The sequence below is a fragment of the Canis lupus genome, chromosome X, assembly GCF_003254725.2.
Source record: "Canis lupus dingo isolate Sandy chromosome X, ASM325472v2, whole genome shotgun sequence".
In the NCBI taxonomy this organism is placed as follows: domain Eukaryota; kingdom Metazoa; phylum Chordata; class Mammalia; order Carnivora; family Canidae; genus Canis; species Canis lupus.
The window spans coordinates 70410187-70427352 of record NC_064281.1 but is presented as its reverse complement, the minus strand read 5'-3'; the positions used below and the strand labels follow the sequence as shown (position 1 = coordinate 70427352).

The 17166-nt window shown below is 33.2% G+C and overlaps 1 protein-coding gene across 7 annotated transcripts in view; it reads right to left on the bottom strand.

Moving 5' to 3' along the window:
* DIAPH2 (diaphanous related formin 2) overlaps positions 1–17166 on the bottom strand; it is a 1060012-nt gene that overhangs the window by 752188 nt on the left and 290658 nt on the right. For all 7 annotated transcript variants that reach the window (XM_049107608.1, XM_049107607.1, XM_025431781.3 and 4 more), the window contains 4 exons: positions 11444–11518; positions 11291–11360; positions 7073–7209; positions 5300–5408 (listed from right to left, as the gene is read on the bottom strand). In XM_049107608.1, coding sequence (XP_048963565.1) covers positions 5300–5408; positions 7073–7209; positions 11291–11360; positions 11444–11518 — 391 coding nt within the window. The remainder of the gene's footprint in view (positions 1–5299; positions 5409–7072; positions 7210–11290; positions 11361–11443; positions 11519–17166) is intronic.

Below are 17166 nucleotides of genomic sequence, written 5' to 3'. Positions count from 1 at the left end.
TAAAAGAAAAACAAGGAGAGTTTAGTATCATGGAAGTTGAAGGAGGGAGCTTTGTTAGTTATGATCAAGAGTTTCAAATGGTGCTGGAGAAGCCAACATGACAACTTAAAAAGGGTGTTGCTTTTCATATTACTGAGGTCATTAGTGAACCTCCACTACAAAAAAAAAAGATAAATTTGGCAATTGTTCAACTTTAAATAGATATAAAATGAAAGGCATCATTCTTTAAGTCAGAAGTTACTTTTTAAGTACTTGACAAATGAATACATTATATAAATATATACCTATACAACCTCCAATTATACTAATTTTACTTTTAAAATGGTCACAATATGAAAATGTCAATAAACAGAACAAGTTTCTCTAGCGATAATCAGATATTCATTCAACACTTAGTATTTAACACTCATTTACTTTTCCACAAATTTTGTCCTTATTCATAAGCTGCAGCTCCCTGTTTTATAAATATACCTGTAATGACATGATAAATGATTTATCCAAGGCTACTTCCTCATATGTGATGGTATGAGCACAGTAATAGATAATTTACAAGTATTCTTAGAGTAAAATCCCACTACTTGAGAACCACTATGGAGAAAATCAAGCTACAAAGAATCCGTCCATATATCTGAGGGTTTGACTAAGTAAGCATCAACACTTGTTTTTACACAGAACTCTTTAGTTAATCCCCACAGTCTTAAACCAAATATCCTAGATATAATTGTTTACTTGCTGACTCAAAGGTATGATTAAATATGTAAGTTAATGAGCTATGATGTAACAAAGAGATGGCTTCAGGACTTACTGAGGTGTGTAGGGCTATTTACTTAGTTATAATAAGAGGAGGTACCATGTACTGGTTAAGAGCATGTACTCTGGAACCAGATACCCTAGTGCCTAATTTAGACTTTTGCCTCCCCTTGGAAAGTTATCTAACCTCTACAAGTCTATGTATTCATCTATAAAACAGGGATACTACAATCTTTCTCATTGAGTAGTTGAGGTTTAAAATGAAGCAACATATGTAAAGAATTAGAACACTGGTACATGACTTATAAATGCTATCTTTAACTTCTTATTTTTGTAATGCCTCTGAGACATCTAGTTAAGCATTTAGACATGTAGATTTGAATAGAGAGATGAAGGGATCCCTGGGTGGCGCAGCGGTTTGGCGCCTGCCTTTGGCCCAGGGCGCGATCCTGGAGACCCGGGATCGAATCCCACGTCGGGCTCCCGGTGCATGGAGCCTGCTTCTCCCTCTGCCTGTGTCTCTGCCTCTCTCTCCCTCTGTGACTATCATAAATAAATAAAAAAAAAAAAATTGAGAGATGAAATGGACTTAAAATTATGGGGAATCAATAAAATATAGCTGGATGTTAAAGCTAGAGAAGCAACTGAGAATATTCATTAGAAAGATAAAATATGTATAAGTATACATGTAAATGTACATATGTATGTCTAAACAAGAATGGTAATAGAGGAGGGCCAAGGATAGAGAAAACAAAGTATCCAAGAAGAGGAGAAACACATGAAAAAGAGAAAAAACAGAAGTAGTCAGAGAGCAAGGAGAGAATGGAGTTCATAAAGCCAAAGGCAGTAAAATTTTCAAGGAGGGAGGTGAGTAATAGTGCCAAATGATGAGGACTAGAAAAAGGCCATTGGATTTTGAAATCAGAGGATCACTGATGACCTTTTTAAAAACTGTGAAAATGTTGAGTTATAAAAGGTAACTTAGGAAACACAGAAAACAAGTATAGATGATTCTTTGAGACAAGGACTATAAAAAAGATGAGACGCAGGTTTGAAGAATAAGTAAGATCAAAAGGTGTTGTAGTATGGGTGAGAAATGAGAATGCTACTAAGCTGAAGGGAAGTCAATAAAGAGAGACCATATGAAGATATATGATTTATTGTCTATCTGCTTCCTGAACTATTGAAGATGATGAAAATCCCATCACAGGTACAAAATTCCACTTTAAAGATGAGCTAGAAAACCTCTATGAGAAGTTAATAATCAAAAAAAAAAGAAGTTAATAATCTGTTTTAAAATAAAAAAAGAGTAAGTGCATATAGTTGTTATTTAAAAACATAATTAGTGCTGTATTTTAACAGAATCACTTGCTGAGGCTATAATAACATTTTGAGAAGTCTCAGGATACTACAAAAATAGAAAAAGTAATTCTGTTAAAATATAGCACTAACTATATTTTTTAAACAACAGATTTAAACTTTCATTTTTCATTCTGTATTCTGAATGTTTTTTGAACTTTTAGATGATGTTTTTTCAATCACATGAAATAGTCCAAATAAATCCACTTCACAATTCTCTAAGAGTAATAGTCTCTCTACATAACAAATTACTAACTTTTTAGCTCATTAATAGGAAATTTCAAATAATGATTTGCATATGTTTGCATCTATAATCAATATTCAACAATTTCTTAAATATCTAGCAAGATGCTTATAATTCTATTTGCTACCTGCCAATTTTGCCACTTTATTATTCTATTTAGTACAATTTCTTGAAGGCTAGCAATTGTCATTTCTATCTCATTGGTTGGGGTAAACTACTCTATGGAGGGATGTCATTTTGAAGGTCAAAAAATGCAGTATACAACTGTTGCATCGGAAAGACCTGGCTTCACATTACAGCTATATCCTTCAATAGCTGTGTGATTTTGAGTGAGTCATCTGAGCAAGTAATGAAAACTCTGAATATATCTAAAACACTTACTGATGTGGGAAACAAATGCAGAAAAAAAAATTATTAAATTTCCTTACTACCTACAGTCCAATGACAAGTCCTTCAAACAGGCCAAGTGACATTCTTTTAGGGACTCAGCTGCGTCCATGTTAATACTTTGCCAAAGGCTAAAGGGAATCTCAGCCTGATTCCCAGGATCCTGTTAGATCTGCTTTAACATATAAAAATTCCTTTAGAAATTTCCTTTATCTCTAAACCCCCAAGATCCATGTTGGCAATCATCTCCCACACATATGGCCTACCAATATACATCTGAAGGGTCTCATGACTCAGGTTTTATTATACAGTCATAAATGACCTTTTCCCAACAATTGCTAGCCCATTCAAGGTCCTGGAAACCTTGCTTCCAAAATTCCTCAGAGACTTAAGCTATTCCTAATTCCCTCCCAACTAGAAAGTATATATAATTGGCCACACCCTCATGACCCCAATGCAGCTCTTTCTGCCCACGGGTCCTACCTATTCCCTTGCTTTAATAAAACCACTTTTTTTTTTTTACGCCAAAGACATCTCAAGAATTCATTCTTGGCTATCAGCTTTGTTTTTTTTTTTTTTTTTAAGATTGTATTTATTTATTCATAGAAATGCAGAGAGAGAGAGAGAAAGAGAGGCAGAGACACAGGCAGAGGGAGAAGCAGGCACCATGCAGAGAGCCTGACTTGGGACTCAATCCAGGGTCTCCAGGATCACGCCCTGGGCTGCAGGCGGTGCTAAACCGCTGAGCCACTGGGCTGCCCTTGGCTATCGGCTTTGAACACTAACATCTTTCCTATATCAACATTAGAAGGAAATGTCCCAAATATTAAAAATACAATACAGTGGACATAAAAGACACACCATAAAAGTTTATCAAAAATCATCATCATAGTTGGAGAAGTAACAATTAATAAAGATCCTTAAATATTTAAAGACAGATTATAATTTTGTAACACTATAGTATTTTCTTTGGACAAGCCAATTCATCTATCTGCTGTAGTTTCAAACTTTGGGAAAGAAAATACTAATACTTTATAATACAAAAAAAAAAGGAGAAAATAAATTGTTTTACATCAGAAGAGAAATCTTAACATTTAAACACTCATTACTAAATAATTTGATAAAATTAAATGTAGAACCATCTTCTCTTTGATGAAGGAGCAGGAGGCAAACTAAGGACAAAGCACAAGCTGACACCCCACAAACCCCATCCCAACTCCCAAGTGGGATAATAGAGATCACAGTCCTGCAAGACAAGAGTCTCCCTCAGTTTACAAATGTCTTAGTGATTTAAAATAAAAAAACATTCTTATCAGTAACTAATTTCCAGAAGGAAATGTAGGTAAAATTAAATGTCCTCAAAACCTGCAACCCACTGACAAGTACTTGAGGCCTGCTGAGTTTAATGCTCCCCAAGGAAGCTCCCAACTTTCTTAATGTCAATGCCTTGCTAGAGGGAAAAACAACCTTAGCTTGACAATGGCAAGGTCTCCAGTATCTTGTAGGTCCTCTTTAAATTATGAAATTATTTTGAAAACTCCCATTTCCTTACCTACCCTAACTTCCAAGTATATAATCAGTCACCCCTCACAAACCTGGTGCAGCAGCTCTTTCTGCCCTGCCCCTGTGCCTTAATAAAACCACCATTTTGCATAAAATGGATCATTTCCTGAAACCATCCAAGAAAAGATAGTGAGCTTTGTCCTTTTCTAAATAAGACATTTAGGCAGGCTATAAACAGGGCTATTAGATAGACTCTAACCAAAGAATTGCAATTCAGTCCCCACCCCTCTCTGGTGAGTCAGGGTTCTGAACACTGTGTGAATGGCAAGAAGTAGTTTTCCTTAATTTCTACAATAAGCGCAAAGACTTCATCAACATTTGTTAGGATAATAATATTGGCTGAACTGCTTACCCTGTTGCTCTGATTATTGCTAAAGCTTTAATTTCCATGGTTTATTTTGTTATTTACTAAATTTATTCCAAATATTAATCACAACCATATTCACCATATTTATAGTAACCAGCAGAACTTTTTCTAATTTTATTTTATTTTTTTAGCTCACATTTTTTATTGCAAGATTTTCTTTTTTTTTAATTAATTTTTTATTGGTGTTCAATTTACCAACATACAGAATAACCCCCAGTGCCCGTCACCCATTCACTCCCACCCCCCGCCCTCCTCCCCTTCTACCACCCCTAGTTCCTTTCCCAGTTAGCAGTCTTTACGTTCTGTCTCCCTTTCTGATATTTCCCACACATTTCTTCTCCCTTCCCTTATATTCCCTTTCACTGTTATTTATATTCCCCACATGAATGAGAACATATAATGTTTGTCCTTCTCCGACTGACTTACTTCACTCAGCTTTTCCTAATTTTAAACAAATTGTTATTCTCACAGACAAAACACTTCTAGCTTGTAGAAATGACTAAGTAACAGGAAGAATTGCACTTTTTTATTCCATTCTATTTAAATGATAGCTAAAAAGGAGTTGGCATCATACAAATTGAGTACTTCAAATATAACTCCAGAAGAAACTTAAGACAAAACCCACTCACCTGTAATTGCAAAGCCTCATGATTTTCTAATCCTTCCACAATTGGTGAAAATCGTTCCTTATTATTTCTTTCTGCTGCTATAGTTATAGCTCCTAAAAGTTTATCTAGACTATAGGGGGAAATATTAGAAATGAGAAATCCATCTTACACACACATTATGAATACGGGTTATCTCTTTTTTTCAGTTTTATTTCCTTTCTGGCATTTGAAGTTTATAAAGACCACTACAATTTAAGAGTTGAGTTCCTAGCCACATATTTCCACAAATCAAATATTGGTAGCTTTAAATAAATTTAAGTCATCAAAATGAAAATAAATATATTTATGAGTCATTAAGGAAAAAACATTTTCTGGGTAATATTTTTTAAAAGATACTTAGTTACTAAATATTGAAATTTAAAATTCCAGGTTTGGTATTTCATGTGTTAACATAAATATTAATAATAATTAAGCATAATATGACAATTATTAAAATTTTATTCACATGTAAACAGACTAATCTTAAAGTGCTAGAAAGAGCAAATACATTTGAAAGAACTTAAAAAAAACGACATTCTTTGAAAACGGAACAAGAAAAACTGAAAGTCTAGTAATTAGAGAAGCATCTATAATTACCTACATAAGAAAACTATTTAAAATGAACAAAAATATTGGAAACTATTGCTATAAAGTGTCTGAAATCAAATTAAACTCTATGTAGTATATGTGCTTATCAAACTAAAGCTACAATTATAACAAATACATCAGAATAGATTATATTATATGAATTAAATATTGAAATTCCAGTTGACAAGAAAAATATTTTTTACTCATGTATCAACTGATTTTCTATAAAACCTAGGGAAATCTTACTTTTTCACATGTTATTTTATTCCTTTTTCTCACAGAGATAAGAATTAATGCTCTCTGATAATATTTTTGTGTAGTGTTTGGCTTTTGGTCTGTAAGGACACTAAGCATCATTAAGCAAGATCTCATTTTATTCTGTGAGGTATGGAAAACTCAACATATTAGCATATTAAATCTTTGCATGGCCCTGTTCTAATTCAAATTGAAATTATTACTATCACACAAAATTTCAGAAGAAATATTTTAATTCATGTACTTAGCAGATATTTCATTTGTTATCACAATGGTTCCTACTAACTGGGCATATTAATGACACCATATGTGAAGTTTTGCTGCTCAGTCAATATTATTTCCATAAGAAGGTATGAACTACTGTACATTCAACAATTTGTTAAAATTAATGGATACATGCACTCTGAATAAATGCAGAGTCTTTTTGTTCTTTTTAACAGATTAGTTTACTTCACTGTATGCGTAATTACTTCATTTTTTCACTTCTCATAGGTAAATAAAGTAAAATAACTGCTTTAAATAAAATAACAGCACACAAAAAAGCATCCAGTCAATTCAGTGAGTTAAATAAGTAAAATTTTGTGAAGTGCATATGTGAGGGATATATGTGTATGTGTGTGTATTTAGCCCATTTTTCTAATAATTTCTTTACCATCAACTAGATAAAATTCTATTCATTCATTTTGAATCCAACTTTGAAGAATTTCCCATTAGGATTCTATCTGTTTAAATCTATTTGTTTCAAAAAATTTTTTAAGAACTGTAAATAGATAAGATAAAATGCCAATAAATTATTCTCTAAAATGTAATAGAATTTTCATGCAAGTTATCAAATGAAAACCACAAAATATGGACTTGTTAATCTAAGTGCCATTTTCCATGCTGTTAATATAATAATATGGCAATGCTTACATGTTCTCTTCTCCAACAATGCAAATAGCAGAAAGTATTTTTACTATTTCAGTCATCATGTTGGGTTGTTTGGGATCAATTGCTCTTGCCAATAGCAAAAGACTCCTTTCATCGCCTAGAATCCTTTGCAATCCAAACTAAAGAAAAAGAAAAAGAACCTTCATTCAAAATGTCTTTGTAACACATCTTTAATTTAAATTCTTTTTTTTTTTTTTTTTTTTTGTTTATGATAGTCGCACAGAGAGAGAGAGAGAGAGGCAGAGACACAGGCAGAGGGAGAAGCAGGCTCCATGCACCTGGAGCCTGAAGTGGGATTCAATCCCGGGTCTCCAGGACCGCACCCTGGGCCAAAGGCAGGTGCCAAACTGCTGCGCCACCCAGGGATCCCCACATCTTTAATTTAAAAAGCAACTTACATTGGTCTTCTAAAAACCAACACCTCTACAATGAGGTTCTACCAAATTACATGAATGTTTTTCAAATGCAGTTACTTTTTTTTATTATTTTAAATACCTATATCTTGGAGTTGTTTAATTTTTTTTTAATAATAAATTTATTTTTTATTGGTGTTCAATTTACCAACATACAGAATAACACCCAGTGCTCATCCCGTCAAGTGCCCCCTCAGTGCTTGGAGTTGTTTCTACTTTTTATTTCAAATAACTATATCTTGGAGTTTTTTCCCCATGATCAGATATGATCTCCATTAGTCTGCCTAAAAACTCCATAAAGATTTGGGAGAAATATGTGAACAATCAGTATTTCTTCAACAAAGGAAAACATGTAAAGTACATACTCATATGATTTTCTGAAGTAATTCTACCTATGTCATTGGGTCTCCCTGGGGATGCATGGAATTCATAATTAAATTCTCTAATATGTTTGTATGGAAAATTAAACTGAATAAGAAGGGTAAAATGTTGCAAAGCTTTTTTGTATACTAAATGCCAGTTAAAGAAGCAATAAACCTCTATATTAGTTCTCCCATACCATCTGTTAACCTTCCTCTTAGAGGAAGCTGTGCTGCATTACAAAAGCTATGAACCCAAGGAAATGGTGCCTAGGTTTTAGTAAGTGTCACAGTCAACTTGGCAAAGGAGACACCATTTTCATTTGTTTTCTAGGCTTGAAAACACAAGTGTGCATTATAAGAACGAATAGGTAAGTAAATGTTTAAAAAGGCTAAAACTTGAATTTTTTCACTACATTTAGAAGGTATTTTCTTTGACCTTTGTCCCACAAAGTATTTTTCAAATTTCTTATGAAATGCTTGCTTCTTTTAACAGTTTAACAGTAAAAATACAACAACATTTCATCAGATCAAAATTGTTATTTCAAGATTAATGTTTAGTTAATTACCAAATTATTGAATATTTTCATGGTGCTTAATTTAACTTCCAAAAGAATTTGGGGGGAGAAGGGAAACACAACTAAAGCTCTTAAATGTAACTTTACCAGAGGTCATAATAAATAATATATACAGAGACAAGGTAGAAAAAAATTGAAGAAACAAGATTAAAAAGAAGGAAAGAAAAAAGAATAGGTAAGTATGTATGAAGGCAGCCAGTAGATACTAAATAGTAAGGAAAAGAATTGAAAAATGCTTGTGTAAAACTAAGAGAGGCTTACCATGCAATTACCAAACTTAAAATAAGAGTTTTAAAAATCAAATAGATGGGGGATCCCTGGGTGGCTCAGTGGTTTAGCACCTGCCTTCAGCCCAAGGCGTGATCCAGGAGTCCCGGGATCGAGTCCCGCATCGGGCTCCCCGCGTGGAGCCTGCTTCTCCCTCTGCCTGTGTCTCTGCCTCTCTCTCTCTCTCTCTCTCTCTTTCTCTCTCTCTCTGTCTCTGTGACTCTCATGAATAAATAAATAACATCTTTTTAAAAAATAAAATAAAAAATAAAATAAAAATCAAATACACTGAGAGTAAAATTCTTTAAATTTTCATTTATAATTTAAAAGTAGTTTCTAATACACAAGGACCTACTGAAAATAAAAATGAAATAAATAATGAAAAAACATCAATCTAAATATAAGAGCAATATTACAGCAATGAAAGTTAAGAGGCAATGTGTTGCTTTTGAACTATTATGATGCTATTATTCATTTTGTATTAAGGAAAAGAGTTTTTGAAGAAGGCAATCTAAACTCCTTGGGGCCAACAAATGTGAACTTTAAGTCATTTCAGATAAAAGTCTCATGCTTTGATTATGACAATTTATTACAACATAAAGTGGATATATCACTATATTTTTTTAAATTTTGAATGTATACTTCATGCCTATTGTTTCACATGCCTATAATTTAAAATATTCAGTTTATTCATATTCTGAGTACTTATATGCAAAAGATTAGCATGTCCTAACTAAAGATTAACCTTCGTTTAGAACAATCTAAGTCAAATTATCATGTTCTTCAAAACTGTCAAATAAGTCATAAGTAATTATGTATTGACATATCAACTTAAGTCTTGAGGGAAAAGCTCTACAGGAAATCTCACTATTATGACTTTCTCTAGTGACTATCTTGATTATAGATATTTATTATCCTGGTAAGCTGTGAGAATTGACAATGCAAGTTAAAACAAAGGGTTCTTTGTCTAATTTTACACATGAGGGGATGAAAAGCCAGAAACATCAAGTGATTTTCCAAAGGCTACTCCACTTAGTGGTAAAGCATGTACTGTATCTCCCAATTTCTAATACTGCACTGTTAGGTTATTTCTTTGTTTCCCTCAACTGAAGAAAGATTCATTTTGGGAGATACAATGTTCATTAAGTGCTTTCTTGTTAAAAGATAAGATTCTGCATAATTCTGTTGCAATAGACTAGGGGCACAGAAATTGAGAAATTTTGTAGTAATGGTGATGGAAATCTGTCTGGCAGAGACTTCCAAGAACAGAACAATTAGCATACTCAATACAAAAGTTTTACATCAACTAGCTAGCATCCACTCTATATGACAAAATTTCTTTGTTGATACACATGTGCATAATATATACATATATAATCATATATAATCCCATGTTTAAGAGACTGTTTATATTTTAAACAGAATCTAATTGCATTATTACTAACTATATATTCATATTACATTAACAACTACATTTGGCTAGTTTTTGGTTATTTATTTATTTATTTATTTATTTATTTATGAGAGACACAAGGAGAGATCGAGAGAGGCAGAGACATAGGCATGGGAGAAGTAGGCTCCATGCAGGGAGCCTGATGTGGGACTTGATCCTGGGACTCCAGGATCACTCCCTGAGACGAAGGCAGGTGCTTTAACTGCCGAACCACCCAGGCGTCCCAATTGTTATAATCATTTCCACCAAATATTTGAGATTATTAAAACACTAAAGAGAATTATACAATTAGTGAATTAGTCAATTTTATTTTAGCTACAGGAATATAGAGGAAATCATGTCTAATACAGTAACAAAATAGTCTATATAAAAAATAACCATAATTTCATAAGCTAAGCACAGATTATTTTTATTGTTTTTAAAGATTTTATTTATTCATTTAAGAGAGAGCAAGCATGCCTGTGTACATGTATGGAAGGGGGAGGGGCAGCAGGGAGGGAAAGGAACAGACTCCATGCTGAGCAGGAGGCCCAATGCAGGGCTCCATCTCAGGAACTGAGATCATGACCTGAGCCTAAATCGAGAGTCAGACACATAACCAACTGAGCTACCCAAGCACCCTAAGCAAAGATTATTTTTAGAAAAAAACCCTTGTCTAGAATTCATAAAGTCCCTCACATTGCAGCTGCTATATATATATTTTAAAAACCCTTCTGTTTTCCAGAAATGTCATGTTTATTAACTCATTGACATTAATTGAACATAAAATAGAAATCTTCACCTTATAATGTTAGCAAACAAGTCAAACAATAGCTTTGAATTTTCCTGTTCAATGGAATAAGAATACTGTAAAAAATGGTATTCAACATACAACATTTAACCATAAAACGAAAAATATTATCTAATTTGGAAATATATTTATGCATTTCCATAATTGTAAAAACCTACAAATAAATATATTGTGAAGCAAAGTATATTCTTAAAAATATTTCAATGAAGCTGATGATGATTTGTATCATAAAGAACCTTTGAAAACCAAATAAGCACTTACAATGCTGTCTGTTTCATACTTTCATACACTGTTGGACAAGCTCTCACATTTATGACAGGCAGAAATAAATACTACTTACCTTATTATTCATAAATGCTTTGAGGCACTGAATAAGTTTATACTGATTCTTCTTGTCTATATTTTCTTGCCTGAATAAAGAGGAAATAAACATGTTATGTTGTGCTTAAAAATATCCCCTTTGGTGATTTTTTTTTTTACTGTTTGTTCTTACTGTTTCTTGTCCAGAAGCTTTTCCAGCACATCCAATAAGAGTCCAAGACCTTCATGTCCAAAGTTGTTAACCCAGCTATGAAATAAACAAAAAATATATATAAATAAGTCTGTATATTTAAAACATTCAATACACAAAATGAAATTTTGATTTTCAAATCTGATATTCCTGTCTTTTTATCTTTTGTCATTTTTTCCTCTTCCATTGCTTTAAGTATTGATTCTATGAATATGACTCAAAGATCATTTTTACCTCAATGCCAGACTTCTCACATTTTAGATTGCCCATTCTGTAGTACTTCTTTGGTTGTTTCACCAGCATCAAATACTTAAGCTGATATATATAAGCCAAATTTATCTTTCCCTGTGTCTCTGTTATTCTAAATCAACTCTTCTTCCACTCTTCCATACCCTGTTAATAATACCACTATTTTTTGAATACTTCAGACTTGAATTACTGGCATTATTTTTCATCCCCACCACTTTCACATTCTGTTCATTCATTCAACAAATATTTATTGAGTACCTACTAAGTATCAGCCATGTTCTAGGTGATAGAAATATAATAGGCAACAAAACTAAGTCTTTACTTTCATGTAGCTTACTATCTAAAAAGAGGGAGACATATCATAAACAAACAAGTACATAATAAAATGTCGGTGCTTTGGTGCTATGAAGAAAATTCAACTTTGGTAAATGGAATAATGAATGCCAGGATGTGATTTTTTAATGTGTAGTCAGGGAAGATTGTTTGTTAAGGTGGCATTTGAGCAGAGCCTTCCAAGAAATGAGGGCTTTCATAGTAGAAGGATTAGAGACAAATCAAATACTGAAGTGGCAGCTAGTATGGCTTGAAATATTCCAAAAACTGTAAGGAGCCCTTGTGGCTGCAGCTGAATAAGCAGGCTTGGAAGAATGGCTGGAAATTAAGTCCCATGTGTGCTAAAAGGCTGGAAGACTAATCATGTAGAGCTTGGTTTGACTTTGTCATCCAGCCATAAATATTCTACTTCTAAAATGACTCTCACACATTTCCCCTCCCCTCTTTTTCATTTATTCTGCTGACATTCTAGTTTACCCCTAGTGACCATTTCTTTAATGTGACAGGAGTCTCCCAACTAGGGTCTCTACAGTTTCATTCTTTTCTTTTATTCATGTTACAAAAGGGTGGATAAATTTGCACTTAACTAGTCATATGTCCAAAAATTTCCTTTAGGCTACTTAACACATTTCAAGTCCCTCAACCAAATATTCTGATCTAGCCTCAAACCTATCTTTACAACTATTTAAAAAATAACACAAATATTCAGAATCAACCCCATACACAATATATTTGGAACCTTATTTTAAACAAATTCTGCTTTAATTTCCATAGTAGAAATGAGAAAAAAAAATCAACATGGCATTGTAATAATTGGCAGCAAGCTACTATTCAATTGAGGCATGTAATCAACCAGTACAATGTGCTATTTTCTCTAAAGACTCTCCATAATCAGTGGCATGGTGGTGAAAGAAAAAAAGGACATCAGTTCTAAGTATGTCAGCAGATATCAATCAGTACAGGACAATATTCCTTTACAATAACATTAAAATAATGAGAATTCTGAACAAATTGGTATCAACAGCTCTTGGTATCTTCTTTGGCATTTAGGAAGATAAAATATGATTTCCTTAAATTTAATACTTATAAATTGTTTTCTAAGATCCTAAACTTTGTCTTCCTTTTACACCCAGTGATATTAAAATTATTAGAGTTATTTCTTTCTGGGTCTAGGAAAGTGATACAAGAACATGACTTCTATTTGTTCACTTAAAATTAGTCAACCACATACCCCAGACTTCTTCAAATTATGATACTTTAGTTTCACTGAGTGAAAATTACTATTGGTCTGAAAAAAATAAGGATAATATCATGAAACCTAAGCATGAGAAGGCAGACCTTATTTATTAAAAATTAGGTAGTGAAAAGTCTTAACAGAATATTTTAGGCCAGTGGGCAAAGGAGGCCACAAAAGTGGCCATAAAATAATGAAGCAGTTTAAAAACAAAATGTTGGCTACTGTATATGTAAGAATTCTGATACTACAACACCTGAGGCAAGCATAAATCAGTGATTGTTGAGGTCTGTGCCCTAAAACAGCAGCATCAGCAACATCAACATCAGCTGGGAACTTGTCAGAAGTACAAATGCTTGGGCCCCACCCCAGACCTACTGAATCAGTAACTCTGGAGATGAGGCCCAACAATTTGTGTTTTAACAAGACCTCTAGGTGATTCTAATCATGTTTGAGAACCGCTTACATAGAACACTATCGTTCTCAGGCAGGACTCAGGCTAAAAATTCAAGATTCCTTTATACACCCTTTCAACCATACTGTGAACTCCCACTGCCACAGGACAGAGATGAGGAATTCAACCCAAGCAAGCATATTTGGTATATTTTACAGAGTACAAATTCCAACTCTGAGTAATTTGTACTAATTGGAATATCTAGAGGTATAAGTTCACAGTTGACTAGTCGATTGAAAATCTGCTCTGGGCAGCCCGGGTGGCTCAGCAGTTTAGTGCCGCCTTCAGCTCAGGGCCTGATCCTGGAGACCCAGGATCGAGTCCCACATCAGGGTCTCTGTGTGGGGCCTGCTTCTCCCTCTGCCTGTGTCTCTGCCTCTCTCTTTCTCTGTGTGTGTGTGTGTGTGTGTGTGTGTGTGTATCATGAGTAAATAAAAAATAAATAATTATATATATATAATATATATATAATTAATAATAAATTTAAAAAAATCTCCAGAAATTGGAAATAAAGACAAATAAAGATATAAATTTCCTGTAGTATCTCATCCCTGAAATAAGAAATTGCAATTTATCATGGACTCTAAAAGAGACATAGAAGCAGCAGAAGACAATAAAGAACCAAAGAGAATAAAAAACTGGGAAGGAGGATGATCTCTTATTATTCTCATAACCACTCTGAAACATAAGGTATTTTCCTTTCCTTTTTATTGAAATAATATTTACATATAGAAAATTCATCATTTTGATAAACGTATACTACTGCAACCTCCAATATAAAAAAGATATGCAAGATTTCCATCATTCCAAAATATTCCCTCATTTCTTTTTACAGTCAATCCCCATTCTATACTCCCAGCACCTGGGCAATATTTATCTAATGTGTGACACTAGCACTGCTTTTTCTACAATGTCTTTAGAAATGGAATCATACAGTACATACAGTATGCAGGCTTTGTGTCTAGCTCTTTCACTTAGCATAAATATGATTTTCAGCCATTTTGTTGCATACATCAGTAGTCTATTCCTTCTAATTGTATGGATATACCACAGTTGTTTTTTTTTACCATTCATCAGTTGATGAATATCTCAGTTCTTTCTAGGCTTTGATGATTATGAAATAAAACTACTATAAATATTCACATGTATTTGTGCAAGTATATAATATCATTTTTCTTGGGAAAATAACTAGGGGTAGAACTGCAGGGTCTCATGGTAAGTATGTTTCACTTTCTAAGAAACTGCTTTCCAAAGTGGCTATCCTATTTGCAATTCCTTCCATTTTAACAGCTTCATTTTATACAAATCCTTCCCAACATTTCAAACTGTCAATTTTTTTTAACAGAGAGAGAGAGAAAAAGAGAGAGAATGTGTGTGTGCACATGAGTGGGGGGAGGGGCAAAAAAGGGAAAGAGAATCTTAAGTAGGCTCCATGCCCAGCACAGAATCCAATGTGGCGCTAGATGTCATGACCCTGAGATCATGACCTAAGCCAAAATCAAGAGTCAGATTCTTAACCAACTGAGCCACCCAAACACCTTCACACTGTCAAATAATTTTTAAATTCAGCCACTCTGAAAATTGTTTTCACATAAAGAAACTGAGAAGCAAAGTAGTTAAGAAATCTGCCAAACATCACTCAATAAGTAAGTATCAGTTCTAGGGCTCGTACCCATGTCTAACTCCAAAACTCATGTTTATTTCAACCATACCACTAGAAATTATTAATAGGACCAGAACTTGATTTTTCTATAACAACCTCTGCTTATGGCTTCACCAATATCACACTATAGAATTAGTGTTTAGTTCCAGAACTGCACTGAGTTTATATCTATATATATATCTTTTTTTCTATATATGTATTTTACATCTCTATGTATCTTATATTACATCTATGTGTAGACACACAAATATATGCTCTGCTTTATTTAACAACTTACTTCTCATTTAGAAATGGTAAGTATTTTCAGCCTAAGGTTTTACTGTCTCTTAAAGTCTTAAGCTTTATAAGAAATATACTAAATACTGTTAAGGAAAGATGTCTTAAGACTCCAACAAAAACTTCCAATAAGATTTAGATAAGGCAGCTTACTGAAAAGAATAAGGCCAGAATGTAGCTTATACTGTTTATTTTTTTGGATGGACTATATATTTTACAATCTCACATTTTAGGTGTTAACATATTGGTGGTTTTTTGTTATTAAGTTACCCAAGTCAAAGAGTTATCCTGACATGCTACACAACTAAAATGATACTTGTGGCCATTAGTTGTGAGGATGCCAGGTATAACAAATAAATCACCAAACAAAAAGAGTATAAAGATAAGTCAGGACTATTCATTTGTAAGTGAGCAAGAGGCCAGGATTATATCTGAAGAATGAAAAAGACACCAGGAAGATTATCTAGGGAGCAAGAGAACAAACCCACAATAGGGCTTATACACAATAAGTTTATACTTAAACTTAAGTATAAAAGGCTTGGCTATATCCATCAAGGAGTCCAACATCTGGTCCAATGCTCAAGAAGTTAAAAGTTAAAAATCCTTCCACAAGCTTACTCAAAGATCAGGAAAATATCCCATCACCTATCAATGGAACATGCTGTAAGCTCACACAGTGGCATGTTCAAATACGTAACTTTTAGAAAAAAAAAAAAAGATCTAGGATTCAATCCCATCTCTACCATATTCTAGTTGTGTTATTTTTGATCAACTACTTGAACTCTCTGAGCATGTTTGTTATCGTCAAAATGGGGATGAAAATACTACCTAGACTGATTCTTTGTGACTATTAAGTCAAATAATGTAAGTGAAACAGGATTGTGAAGCCTGTATTAAACTTTTGAACGTGTTAAAAACCAAAAACTTCATTGATTTCTGAATGTTCGAGTCCAAATTACAATATGAATTTTAAGCATAAAGACTCCATTTCAATAACATAAAAAATAACATTTCATCATTTATTGAAAAGCAGTTTAATTGCTATGAAATATGCAGAGGAATCTAAACAGACAGTAGGTTTTTCCATTGATGTATTTTTTTAAAAAAAGATTTCATAAATTAAATATTTGATACGGTGCCTGGCTGGCAACTCTTGATATCAGGGTCATTAGTTTGAGCCCCATGTTTGGTGTGGAGATTATATGTTTTTTTTATTTTAAATAAATACATAAATATTTGATACCCATGTTACCTCATATGTTTGACTTGTTACTATTCAACATTGCATATATTTATTTTCCATTATATTTACTGCTGGCTAATTCACACTGGAATGGACATGGAAATTACAATGGTAAGAGAAAAGGAAGTGTGGAGAGAGTGAGTCTGTTTATAGATCATACATAATCCTAAAAATGAATTATATCAAAATATATTAAGATTTTATTTTTTTAAATATTTTATTTATTTATTCATGAGAGACACAGAGAGAGAGA